A 14,202-nucleotide genomic window follows, 5' to 3' on the forward strand; every position below is an offset into this window, starting at 1 on the left:
CAGTTTTGCAAAGTATATGTATGCACAGATTTGGAAGATGTTTTTTAAGTGCATGTATCACATTTGACTGTGAATGATATGAGAACATTGCTAATAAGATTTTATTTTCCTGCTTTTTCTTTCTTCTTTATCGGCCTTTTCTGTCCCCTTCTTTAATCTTTAAATCCACATATCTCTTTCCTTCCTCCTGTCTTTCATTGCATTCTTCTTTCTCTACTTTGCTTTCTATCTTCCCTCTATTAACACCCGACCTTGCCCCACCCAGACTGCGCAGTGTGAAGATGGAGCAGAGAAAACTCAACGATCAGGCCAACACATTGGTGGACCTTGCAAAGGCAAGTCTTCTTTCCTTCTATGGGGCTTCTTACAAATTAAGCAAAGTTGCATTAAAGATGTTTTCTTACTTTCTAATGCTGCTTGACATCAAAAGTTAAGATCAATGAAGATTATAACAAGCGCTCGTACATTTGCAACAAGTTGCTTTGAAATGTATGAGGCTAATGCAAATTTGAGGAGGTACTGTGTAACATTTTTTAAACCCTTAGTGGACTTGAGATTTGCCGTGGTCCTTTAATTCCTGTAGCGAATCCACAATAAAATAATATAAGAATCATGTTGAATAGAAATAGACTAACACTTTAACAAGTCAGAGACAATGGTACAGAATCAGCAGTGAAACAACATGCACGCAGTCTCAATTCAATTCAGTTTATTTCTATAGCGCCAATTCACAACACAAGTCATCTCAAGGCACTTACAGCTCAACCAGATCATCCAGTCAAATTGATTCAAAGTTTTCTATCTAAGGAAAACCAGCTGATTGCATTGACTCATTGACTTGAAGACAATCCCTCACACTAAGCATGTTTGTAGTGACAGTGGAGAGGAAAAACTCCCTTTGAACAGGAAGAAACCTCCAGCAGAACCAGGCTCAGTGTGAGCGGCCATCTGCTGAGGCCCACTGGGGTTCAAGGAGACAGAAGCAGAGATACAAACAGCAACTGTAAAAGGCGGCCCCGTCCAGAAAACACACAGCCAGGCAGGCGAGCACTGAGCCAACAAAGTCTAAAGCCCAAAAGCTCCAATCTATGGGATGGATTTCCTTTCTGTGTAATGTAGAGTGTCTCCTAAGTGAATTAGTGAAAACAAACTAAGTTTTTGCTATAGAGAGATTGTATCTATTAGAACAGATATTTCCTATTTATTTGTACATATTGTTAAGTGAGTCCAACAAGTTAAAGTTAAATAACAATCCACTGGACTTCGTTTTCCAAGTTTGAAGACATTTCGCTTCCCATCCAGGAAGCTTTCTCAATTCAAAGTTACTGGATTAGCATTGAGTTCCAGGCTTTTATAGAGTAGCCTTGTAATGGCTTAAGCCCGGCATACACTGTATGATTTTTGGCCGACTATCCAGTCATGCCAGAATGTTTAGATCGACCATCTTTCAGCCTGATGTAGTGTGCAGGGGGTAATGAGGGGCGATCGGCCTCTCACGACCAACTCCCGATCAGGAATCGTAAGGTTGGGAGTAGTGTTGCGCCGATGCCATTTTTTTGGCCCCAATACCCGATACCTGGCTGTGCAGTATCAGCCGATACGATACCATAATAATGTAAAATAATTGCCATCATGGCTTTGTCAAGCTGCTGCCTACCTTTGTGAATCACGAAAAAATCTAATACAATGTAAATCCAGTAGAACTTTTTATTGCCTACCAGGAATGGGTGACAATAGTTGAAGAAACTTATGGCTCTCAAAATATTATCGGTGCCCTATTTGTTGGTACTCGCCAATACCGATACCACCATTTTAGGGCAGTATCGGGGCCCCGTCCGATACTGGTATTGGTATCGTTGCAACACTAGTTGGGAGAAAATCAAACGTTTGAAATTCAGTCGGCCGTCGTGGGCAAATCACTCAGTGCGCAAACAAGGATTCTTCTTCTTCCTCTCAGATGAAAGCAGAGAAGCATGGCGGGGGTGCAATGAGTGAAATGGAGTTCTTTCTTTTAAGATTGACAGACCGTAGTAGCCATGTTTGCTCAACCATGTCTTTGTCCAAATATGTCGTCACCTTTTATTTTTAGGGCTTTCAGCACAAAATTGCGCAAATTTCCAAGGCAGCGCGTTTCACTCTAAATTCCGCTTCTACTCATTTGGCTTCCGGATAGAGGAGTCCGAGTGCCATCTCACTGCGGAGCTGAGTCCCACGTGGATTTTAGACGTTCAGTGTGAGCAGGTGCTGCACAGAGTGACAACTGTACAACAAAACCCTGCGGTTGTAGCTGAGTGCAATGATTGAAAAAAAATGCAGTGTACGCCCAGCTTTAGAAAACCTGCATCGTCCAAAGACGTAGCAACTTGATTTTAAAGTCGTAGGGAAGTCATATTTAAATGTCATATCATTCTGGCTTAAACGTGTCTATAAATGTACTTTTTATCAGACCGTATTGTCCCAAAATTTAGAAAATTTCCATATAAAAAAAAAAAAATCCTGTCTTAGAATCTGTAAGTTATACGTCAGCTTGAACACCTAAATTCGGCTAATCATATATCAAGGGTCCATCTGTCAATCATATTTTTTTGGTCGTAACATCTTGATTCATATGTCAACGGTCGAAATAAGAATCTTTGCAGAGTAATGGTGACCAAAAAAAATGGTAAAACAAAAATATCATATTAAAGGAATAGTACACCCAAAACATGATTAGCCTTCATTTTCTACTCACCCCCCTGCTGAACAACACTCTGGAGTACTTTTTTGATATTTCAAATGCATCTGGAGATCTGGGAGGCTTCTTGCTGTCTGCTGACATTCAAATAATGGAGGTCTATGGCGCCCGAGGCAGAAAGGTCCATAAAAGTCGACAAAAAACGTGTCAATATTCCTCCATACTGCTCGTCCAATGTATTCCAAGGGTCCTGAGTGGGTAGCATCCAGAATTTACTCGAAACGAAGTCATTTAGAATGTTTTTAGAGCATAAACAGTAGTGTATAGGATTTCCTGAAAGCGCGTTCACGAGTCTACGGAAACCGCGGCAGACCAAACCAGATGAAAGTGCGCATTCTATTCAGAGGGGCCCCCTGCCCGTCTTTGCCTAGGGCCCCAAATTTCCTAAATCCGCCCCTCTCCGTATATTTGATAAATATTTGTTTTCCTTTCTTTCTCTGTGAGAAACAGCGAATCAAACGTCAGGGTTTCTATTGAATTGGCCCTAGTCCCGCCCACTGGGTTTGATGGGTCAAGTTGACATTTCATGAAGAGTCTGCCCCACAGAAGCCATGAAATAAATAAATACAGAGTAAAACTATGAACGGTGTATGTAAATAAATGCATATTAAACTGTTATTTAATTATCCAATTTTTTAACTCTGAATTTGAATATTTACTTGTTTAAAGGTGCTTTGAGTTATTCAATCTTACATTTGATGGTATGTTTAATGATTTAATGACTTTTAATAGAAAATAAATAAATTATAAATATAAATGATGAAAAAAAATTATTGATAAAAAAAATGATAAAAGTTAGAAATAAATAAATACAAAATAAATGGTTGATTTGTTCATTAAATGTAAATATAATGGTAAATTTATTTAATTTTAAATTTCATGTTTTATATTATATTCAATCATACAGTTATTTATTCCATGACATATTTTGGTATTTCATTTTTTTCCTTTTAAACCTCTATATATATGTAGTCCTTAGAGTAAAATGTAAAGTGTATCTAAGCACAATAACACACATACATATATTTGTACTATTATAACAGCAAATGCTATTTCGTGCATTTGAAAAACTCATGCACAGTAACATGACCACCGATGCTGATCCTTCATTATGGAAACCCTTTTAATTACATAAATGGATCTTCTCAATCAAATGCACAAAGCATTAAAAGCCTTCTCTGGCTATAAATATACTGGAGAGGCTGGTTGTTAAATCTATGAGAAGATATAATCAATACTGACATATTAAAAACTGTGCATCTCCAGTTCTTCCTGCCTTCTACAGGTGTTGCCCCATAAAACTCTGTTTACGTTCATAGTTAATCCAACTATTCCTTATTTGTGCACATTAATTATGCTTTTGTTAAAACAGTTTTTGCTAAAATGCCATCAGAACGCTTATAATACCAAGTGTGTCTCAGTGTCCACCATATTGGATCAATCCATTTGCTGCACATGTTCAGAAAGGTCCAAACAGACAGCAGCAAACCATTTGAAAACAAACGATGCAAAGAGCAGTGTTGCCAACTTAGCACTTTAGTCGCTATATTTAGCCACTTTTCAGACCCCTCTAGCGCCTAGCGCCAAATTTAGCAACGTTTTTCTGCTACTGGAGACTCTGGCGACAACATCTAAAAGCAGCGAACTCTGCTCTCCTGAGCAAGTACATTGGTAACCCCGCCTCCTAGCCTCGTGAGACCATCCTGATCTCGCGAGCTTTCAAGGTTTCACTCGCAGATCAGTCTGGCTACTTTCCGTTAAAGAAAATTTGGAGCCGTTCACCAAACGAACGTCCAATCAGCGTTGGCTTTGAGGCGGGTTGAGGTGTGACGCAACGAGAAGCGCGACAGTCCAGTCTAAAGAACATGGCGGCTTCAGCCGATGAAACTAGCGTTAGCGTGGCTATCGAGCAAGTTTTATCGGAATTACAGAGTATTTCTTCACTGAAAGAAGAGCAAAACACTGCTCTGGAGGCTTTTCTCAGAGGAAAAGATGTTTTTGCTCTTCTCCCGGCTGGTTTCAGCAAGAGTTTGATCTATCAATTGGCTCCTCTTCGTCGTCGCTCTGTTAGTACGTCATATGCTTCGTTGATCTGATTGGTTTATTTGGCCCGTCTATCACCAACGTAGGCCAATCAGCTAACCAGTATTTTCGCCCCTTCCCAAAATTACTTCAACGGAAGGTTTCCAGATGGATATGCGGAGCAAATCCATCTGGCGGAGTCAGGTTACCCGCCTCCTGCATAGAGAGGAAAACAGCAATAAACGAAGAGAGGGACAAAACCTAGAACAAATAATGGATGTCTATTGTATTAAAATTTCTCTATCTGTATAATGAATCTGCTTTCTGTGTTGTCTTCTCAATTTAGAGGGCCCCCAGCCTGTCTTTGCCTAGGGCCCCAAATTTCCTAAATCTGCCCCTGCTTAGTTGGTCATTAGATTTTATTGTGAAATGTATTTTTCCTGTTTTATTATTGTGTCATTCTTGCACATGTAATTGTTTCTGTTTTTTTTGTCCACGTGTCTTTCCATCCTCTCCTTCATCAGACCCAGAATGTGATGTACGACCTGGTGTCAGAGCTGCAGGAGCGAAGCGAGGAGCTGGACAAGCGCATCGGCACGTTGGAGGACAAGCTGGACTCTGTGGCGGGCAGTTTGCAGGCACTGCCCTGCCTCATCTCCCAAGCCATAACCCAGCAGCAACAGGACTTCCTGGACGGCTTTGTTCACCGCTTTCGGCCTGCCTCTCTAGCGTCGGAACGCTCCGAGCGCTCAGAGAGATCTTGGACTTCCACCACCCGAAGGCGGCGCTCTCCCTCCACAGCACCACACACGTCTTCTGACAGCGGATAACCTCGACAGATCCCTCCGTTAGCCTCCCACGAGCTCCAACACCTTTTCCTGAAACCTAAACACAAACCCACATCTTGCTCATCTCTTCTCTCTCTTTCTCTGCCTTTTTTTTTTCTTTCCCACACATCAACCGAAAAAGAAAAAAAAAAACTAATCTGAAACCTCAAAATAATCCAGGTTCTCTGTGACTGAGCCTCTCAGCACAGGTCTGGATTAAAGCGTCTCCAAGAGAACAAGCAAAAGCAAACATAAAGACGGGAAAACACAAATGCATCCAAAACTGTCAAAGAGAAAATAAATAAAAATCAATTTGAAAAAAAATGGCCGAGATAAAGTAGAGATATGGTTTATGTTTTAGCCATTGTATGGCTGTTCCTGTTAGCTTTTTTTGTAAAAGCCCTTGTATAGTTAAAAAAAGAAAAAAAAAACGACTGAGGGTCGCTTCAGGGTCGCTGGGGTGAGAGCTGGCTATCACACCGGAGAGTCCTTAACCGCACGGGAGGATGTTGGTCTGGGGGAAACGGAGGTCGTCGGGTCACCTGCTGGCCCTCTGAGGCCGTGGAGGACATCTGTCCGTCCATCTGTCCGTTTCTCTGTTTGTCCAAGGAGAGATAAAACATTTGATTTCCCTCACAAAAGACAAGTGTCATGGATTCTTTGTCATAGTTTAGGGTGAAAGCTTTAGGAGAAAAAAACCACGGAAGCTCTGACGTTCAGGTCAGGGTGTGAAAAAAAATGCACTTCAAAGGGAGGAGAAACTGTCACATGAAAGAGTCGCTAAGAGGATGCTTATGGCATTTACTACAAGGTAGGAGAAATGTACTCGTTTGCCAACTTCAAGGTATCACCTTCCTTGTTCTTACCGAGGAAAAAAAGAGAGCAACTATCTTTTTTAGTTACATATTGACATGTGATTTTTCAGTGCCTGAATGTATAATAGTAGAGGGTTATTTAATTACTAATTTCAAAGCTTTTTTACAATGTCAACAGTCTGAATACAACATTGCATTCCTTTTTCAGATACATTCCTCTCCAAAAATGTAAAGAAACTTGTCTTAATGTAATGCATATCATTGCCTCCATTACACTGCAACTCCAAACGTTAAATATATATATATATTTTTTTTTCTATTTCTACTAACAATAACAGATCAAAAGTTCAGAGGTTTAATTTGGAGAGGATTTGTTCGTCGGGACGGAGAGTGCTGCACACCACGATGAAAAATGAAGTAGTCTTACCTTACTCACCGATTAATTAGAGCTTCCTGTGGTCTTTTTTAAAGTGGCATGGCTTGAATCGCATCCTACAAGCCACCCAGCCACGCGTCACCGGTCGGGTTTTTAATAAAAACCAACCAGACGGGGTTTTTTTTTTTTTTTTTTTTTTTTGCATGGTTCTGTTGAAAAATGACAAGAAATCACAATCTTCCTGCCTTGAATATTCACAATTTTTGCTTTTGATTATGTTACTTCTGTTTGTTTTTTTCGCTTTCTATCCTTTTTTAAATGCATTTTTACATTTTTAACTAGAATATCTAGCGTTTTAGATTTGCAGATCTTAGAGAGTTGCAGTAATGTTAATTCTGTAATGCATTCCCTGTTCAAAATATGAAGTAAAAAAAAAAACACTATTACAAAAGATTATTAAAAGGCTACAAATAAAAGTGTTGAAAATACCTACGGAACATTGAACTGATGGCTCTTCAAATGAGGCAGAAAGGTTGCCTTTCTTCCTGGCTTTCATGCTGACTGTTTGACTGTTATCACTCCTACGTCTGAACTGTAAATATCACATCAGGTTAAGGTAACATCAGCTCTTTTTTTTTCCGATTCCAGAGACTAAGACATTAAGATGTGTTCATAAAGTTTACAATTTGGTTTTATCAAAAATAAACAAGTAAAAATTATATTATTGTTCACTACAAACGATGGCCCCTATCCTAATGTCATAAACCACAGAAGAAGAAAATGAAAGAGAAACCAAGAGCTCCAGGGAATCTGTTTCTTACCAACATAGATTAACTAAACATGTAGAGACTGTGTCTTCTGTAAAACAAGACCATCCCATTGAGCAATAGCTGGGAATCCAGTCTCACCTTTACAATTTAGACCAGCGTATGCCTGATGTACGAAAAATCGGGCAAAAACACTGGCATACGTTCGATAAGTTATGAGCACACCGAAACACGCTGGGACATGTCGACATGGTACTTCAAGAAACTTTGAGGATGCTCAAAATGTCTCGACGTACGCCAGCATATGCCATATGTGGGGCATAAGTTACTAACCTGACTCCGCCAGATGGATTTGCTCCGCATATCCATCTGGAAACCTTCCGTTGAAGTAATTTTGGGAAGGGGCGAAAATACTGGTTAGCTGATTGGCCTATGTTGGTGATAGACGGGCCAAATAAACCAATCAGATCAACGAAGCATATGACGTACTAACAGAGCGACGACGAAAACACAACCACAAGCCAGGCTTTACACCTCTGACTCAGGAGTGGAAATGGACTTGAAGCTATTTACTCGAAAACACATAATATTTCCCCAAAGGTCCTAAAGTTTGATAGTCCTGTTATTTACAAAGTGCATTCATTCGTTTCACTCATCCTGTATTAATAAACACAGACCATCTCTTTGTCTTTTCCACACTCTGTACTTTTGCATGAGCTGCAGCGCCGCCAATAACATCAACCAGGAGAAAAAATAAATAGATGAATGCGCTCCAAAGAACGATTTCTCTTTACCAAAACTATAAAATGCTCCAAACGTGTAAGAAGAGGAAAAACGTACAACTATGACCGACGTTTGAAATTGGATAAACTAAAGAAGCCATTTCTTTGTTTGTTTGTTTTGTTTTTTGCTACCATAAGATTAGCCTTGTGAGACCATCCTGATCTTTCAAGGTTTCACTCACTAATCAGTCTGGAGACTCTCCGTTAAAGAAAATTTGGAGCCGTTCACCAAACGAACGTCCAATCAGCGTTGGCTTTGAGGCGGGTTGAGGTGTGGCGCAACGAGAAGCGCGACAGTTCAGTCTAAAGAACATGGCGGCTTCAGCCGATGAAACTAGCGTTAGCGTGGCTATCGAGCAAGTTTTATCGGAATTACAGAGTATTTCTTCAAAGAAAGAAGAGCAAAACACTGCTCTGGAGGCTTTTCTTAGACAAAAAGATGTTTTTGCTCTTCTCCCGACTGGTTTAGGCAAGAGTAGCCTGGCTTGTGGTTGTGTTTTCGTCGTCGCTCTGTTAGTACGTCATATGCTTCATTGATCTGATTGGTTTATTTGGCCCGTCTATCACCAACATAGGCCAATCAGCTAACCAGTATTTTCGCCCCTTCCCAAAATTACTTCAACGGAAGGTTTCCAGATGGATATGCGGAGCAAATCCAGCAAATCCATCTGGCGGAGTCAGGTTACCATAAGATAGCTGGTTTTAGCCAACTTCATCTTATTAAGGAATATTTGGTTGCACAGATTTCATTACACAAAAAGACTTTAAATGACTTGAAATTTAAAGAATTTCTTGGGACTTGACTTTCAAACAACTCTTCTTGACTCGACACTTGACTCTGATTTAATTGTATTTGCTGGAGGCTGGTCTAAAGAAAAGACCGGAAACATGTTAAGCCAGGCGTACGCTGTACGATTTTCTGCCCTTTTTGGGACGATTCTCCTAACCTGACTCCGCCAGATGGATTTGCTGGATTTGCTCCGCATATCCATCTGGAAACCTTCCGTTGAAGTAATTTTGGGAAGGGGCGAAAATACTGGTTAGCTGATTGGCCTATGCTGGTGATAGACGGGCCAAATAAACCAATCAGATCAATGAAGCATATGACGTACTAACAGAGCGATGACGAAAACACAACCACAAGCCAGGCTACTCTTGCTGCTGCAGGTGAAGGCTCGTTAGCTCAGCAAATAAGCAACATGTCGGCAAAGAGCAGTGTTTTGCTCTTCTTTCAGTGAAGAAATACTCAGTAATTCCGATAAAACTGGCTAGTTTCATCGGCTGAAGCCGCCATGTTCTTTAGACTGAACTGTCGCGCTTCTCGTTGCGTCACACCTCAACTCGCCTCAAAGCCAACGCTGATTGGACGTTCGTTTGGTGAACGTCTCCAAATTTTCTTTAACGGAAAGTAGCCAGACTGATCTGCGAGTGAAACCTTGAAAGCTCGCGGGATCAGGAAGGTCTCACGAGGCTACGATTCTCCAGTCGTGCGAGAATTTTTCGATCAGACCGAGTTTCAGCCGGATTGTGCGTCCTGCGTTGTGTAGTATACAAGGGACAACGGGGGGCGATCAACCTCTCGCGAACACCTCATGATCAGGAATCGTAAGGTCGGGAGAAAATCAAATACGTTTGAAATTACACACATGTACACTACATGACGCCAATCAGGCTGAAAGTCAGCCCGATGGAAAAAAATCTCACACATCTGGAGAATTAGCCTGAAACGGGCAAAAAAATCGTACAGCGTATGCCCTGCTTAACAGGATCAGGGAAATCTTAGGAATTCCCATCATCTTGGGTAACACAGGAGGCACTCTTCCACATGTTGGAACCACTTGCAATCCATCCATTGAAGGTCACATCGTCTAAGGGCATGCTCTCTTTGCAAATCTCTGTTTTAAGTGGATGGTTTTATAAATTTTTGGGTTTTACAATTTAAAAAAAATACAGCTTGGATGGAGCTTGATGAAAAGAAAGGTTAGGGCTTCATCTCTAGTAATGCAGACCCTGCTAATATATTTTAAGCTGAGGCTTTCTGCATCTCAAACAACTGAGTCTCAAAAAGCAAAGCTTGCAGTTTACCTGTCTGTCTACCTTCCAGCACTCAGCTGTATTCATGACCTTTGGCTGAATGGATGTGATCCAAAATATGAACAGCAAAAAATTAGCTTTAGCTGTAGGATGTCTCCCTAAATATATTTTAGATTTCATCTGTCCGAGGAATACCCTAGAGTCCCCCAGAAGGGTCTCCCTCCCTCCTAGATCTGTTAGCGCCTTGGTTCCAATTTGGCATTAGCCGTCATTTTCCTACATCTTACTCCGGCTGCAACTAACAATTATTTAGCAAATAAGGTAAAACAAACTTTTCCACTTGAGGTGTTCTGGATTACGGAAGAGGATTAGGGCCACTGAAAAAAAAAAGTTAACTGATTTTTAAATTTTATTTCAGTTTAACATGGGAAAAAAGTCAGAATTCTGACTTTAATCTCAGAATTCTGACTTTTTTCTCAGAATTCTGACTTTAATCTCAGAATTCTGACTTTTTTCTCAGAATTCTTACTTTTTTCCCAGTACTAAACTGAAATAAAATTTAAAAATCAGTTAACTTTTTTTTTTTTTCCACTGCCCCTAATCCTCTTCCGTATCTGGATAGAGCATATTGACAGACAAAAAAGATTTTTTATCTTAAATGCAAAATGTTTACATAAATGTAGAAATGTTTAATTCTGTTTTAGAGTCTACTCTCCAGTTTGCGATTAATCGATTACTAAATTCGTTGAGGATTATTTCAATAACAGATTAATCTGATAAATTTTTTTCAGCCCTACAATTTACCATCTTACCTTTTAATATAATTTCAGTTTAAGTCAATTTGTGCCACATGTCATCTGAAGGCCCTTTACAGGGCTAGCTTACTGTTCCGCTAACATCTGGATTATGATGTTATAAAAAGTTACCCTATTGTCTGTTAAATCTAACAGTGTTTTTCGGTATCTCCAAGCTGCATGTTTAAAAAGCTCCCAAGTTGAACCATGTGACACTTTCCTTGAGCCTCGACTGACCAGAGAGCCCTTTATTTAAGTGTTACATTTATTTTTTCCCTCAAATTTGAGTTAAGTGGAACTCAATCAAGAAACATTGTCTTTTTTTTTTACTTTAGTTAATGAATAATGACCCTTTACTGTTGCGTCTTCCCCTGTGTGGCTCCCCTCCATCACCATTGAGCACAGCACAGATTCAAGATGGTTAATAAAAGGTTTTCTAACATGAAGGGCGACTCCAAATTTTCACACCGTTATGAAACCTAGCATCAGAAAAGGAGCATTTTATCTTCATGCTTCTAGATAACCTAATGAACAAAAAGGCCTTTGAATAGTGAAAAAAGAAAAGATCACAGTAATGTTTTGTTTTACAGATACTCTGAGATATTCCATTGAACCTATGCGACAGATGGATTGAAATTCCCAGGAATAAAACGGAAAAATGATCGGAGCTGAATATTTACTGACAGACGTATTTTTGGCTCAGCAGTTTAGAGAGACGGAAGTTTTGCAGATTTGTCGTCATTTAAGGCGTTGAAAAGTTGAAAACTATGGAGTGAATTTGGTTCCATTATTGTTTCAAGCAAACTCAACTCAACTCAAACTTTATTTATAAAGCACATTTAAAACAACCAGGGTTGATCAAAGTGTTGTACAGATATCACAGTTGCAGGAAATAAGGTAAAAACTAAGATACATAAAGACAACGCAATAAAATAGAATGAAAATAAAATAAGTTAAAATTTAAATAAAAATTAATTTTTTTTTTTTTTTGCCAGATGTCCACTGAGACTTGATTAAAAGCCAGGAAGAAGAAGTGTTTTTTTAGGGAGGATTTAAAAACCTCAAAAGATCCTGCAGATGAAATGTGCGAGGGCAGGTTGTTCCAGAGCCTCGGTGCCGCTGTCACAAAGGCACGGTCACCTTTGGTTTTCAGTCTGGTTTTAGCATTACTCCCCATCAGCTCTCCGCTCAGATACGGAGTATTTGTCTGTCATGTTAATCAATGAGAGCCGTTCCACATACACTGCTACTCCTCCGCATCTCACTGTCCACGTACATCTTCCCCGTCCTTCACCATCAAAAATACGAACCCGAGCTAGTTTTTTGCTCTGCTCCAGTCCGGCCAGGACAGGATTAGCCAATGCAATCGCACCAAACAGGAAAAAGAAGGGCAAGAATATCCGGTTTACCAAATTAAAATATAGTAACGACAGATCGGTAACTACAAATTAGAGCACAATTCTTATATATTCCAAAAAACCAACACCGTTTATTTAAAAGATTGAATGCAAACTATTGGAAGCAGATTTCTCATCTCCATCAAAATATTTATTATAGGGATGCACGATATAATCGGCCCCCTATCGGTATCGGGCCTTAAAACTGAATATCGGACATCGGCCACCCCACCGATATTAACCCGATATTTGATCAGCTTCTGAGTTTCTAAGGTCTAAAAAAAAAAAAAAACATACTACTACTTCTTCCTCAAAAACTTCTTTTTTTATTGATCCATTAAAATATCCCAATATCTTCATATGCTGATATATTGGCATTTAAAAACACCATATCAATCTCTTTTACTAATGAAATATTGCTAAATGTCATCGTTATGCTACGAAATCCCCCGAAAATCCACAAAATTTTGCCATATTTTTATATGTTGATATATTGACGCGGTATCGATCTATTTTACTAACAAATCTCTCAAGAATTTGCAAAATATCACGAGAGTTTGTAACAGAACGATGAAATTTCACGAGATTTTGAAAGTAAAATAGATTGATACCGCGTTTTTTAAAAATCAATTTGATATCAGTTGAAAATATATTTGAGTATATTATTTTTCAAAGTGTCAGAAATGGATAACAAAACTGCTATTTTCAATGACTACTTATTTTTGTCCAGCTTTAACATCAGTATCGATATCGGTTATCGGCTACATGAGTTTTAAAATATCGGCATATCGGCCAAAATCCTAATATCGTGCATCCCTAATTTATTTTATACCGAGAGGCTTAACAGTTTAATCAAATCCATTGCAATGAAACTTATTGCAGGATTGGATGAAGAGATGCTGAGTTTGGAAGTAGATCAAACATAGTTCATAAAAAGCAACTTTGTATGATCCTAGTTATTCCTGCTACAAAAATCCACAACAAAAACAAGATATTTGGGCAAAAACTGCACATATGTTGATGGGAATTTTTTTAATGTCATATTAAATTAAGCGTTAATTTCAGCATATTTTGCTCCTATGAATTCAATAATAATATAGCACATGCTCTCCTCAAGCTCCGACTTCCTCAGAGCTTGTGAAGCAGCGGAGCAGGACTGAGGGAACAGCGGAGGCTGTAGGCTTTGCTTCGCACAGGAGGTTTGGAGCGGGGCGAGGCGGTGATGTGGGATTTTGGGGTCAGGGCTTCCAGACGCAGGAAATGGCGACGGGAGTTGAGGTTCATCACACTGCTAAGCAGAATCATCCTTGGAAATCATGTGGCACGGTAGGGAAGCTAGTATTTTAATGAATGTCTGAAATTTCATGATTACGGAGGCCGACTGCAAGGAGATGAGAACCAAGCCAGAAATGAACCGTGCCGAGTCCTACTGATGAACTAGTACCATGTTAGGGCGGTTTGGTTGTGTCTGACAGTCCAGTTCAGTTGTAACCTGACTCCGCCAGATGGATTTGGTCCGCATATCCGTCTGGAAACCTTCTGTTGAAGTAATTTTGGGAAGGGGCGAAAATACTGGTTAGCTGATTGGCCTATGTTGGTGATAGACGGGCCAAATAAACCAATCAGATCAACGAAGCATATGACGTACTAACGG

At 39.8% G+C, this 14,202-nt stretch overlaps 1 protein-coding gene across 4 annotated transcripts in view; it reads left to right on the top strand.

Annotated features, from left to right (window-relative positions):
- LOC119774002 (small conductance calcium-activated potassium channel protein 2-like) overlaps window positions 1-7,493 on the top strand; it is a 173,663-nt gene extending 166,170 nt beyond the window's left edge. For 2 of the 4 annotated variants that reach the window (XM_038271257.1, XM_038271259.1), the window contains 2 exons: window positions 266-335; window positions 5,281-7,493. In XM_038271257.1, the coding sequence (XP_038127185.1) occupies window positions 266-335; window positions 5,281-5,586 (376 nt within the window). In that variant the 3' untranslated portion in view covers window positions 5,587-7,493. The remainder of the gene's footprint in view (window positions 1-265; window positions 336-5,280) is intronic. The other 2 variants (XM_038271261.1, XM_038271258.1) reach the window with 1 other exon arrangement.
- The last annotated feature ends 6,709 nt before the right edge of the window (window positions 7,494-14,202 follow it).

The sequence above is a fragment of the Cyprinodon tularosa genome, unplaced genomic scaffold (genome assembly GCF_016077235.1).
Source record: "Cyprinodon tularosa strain WSP-4 unplaced genomic scaffold, ASM1607723v1 ctg797, whole genome shotgun sequence".
Taxonomy (NCBI): Eukaryota; Metazoa; Chordata; class Actinopteri; order Cyprinodontiformes; family Cyprinodontidae; genus Cyprinodon; species Cyprinodon tularosa.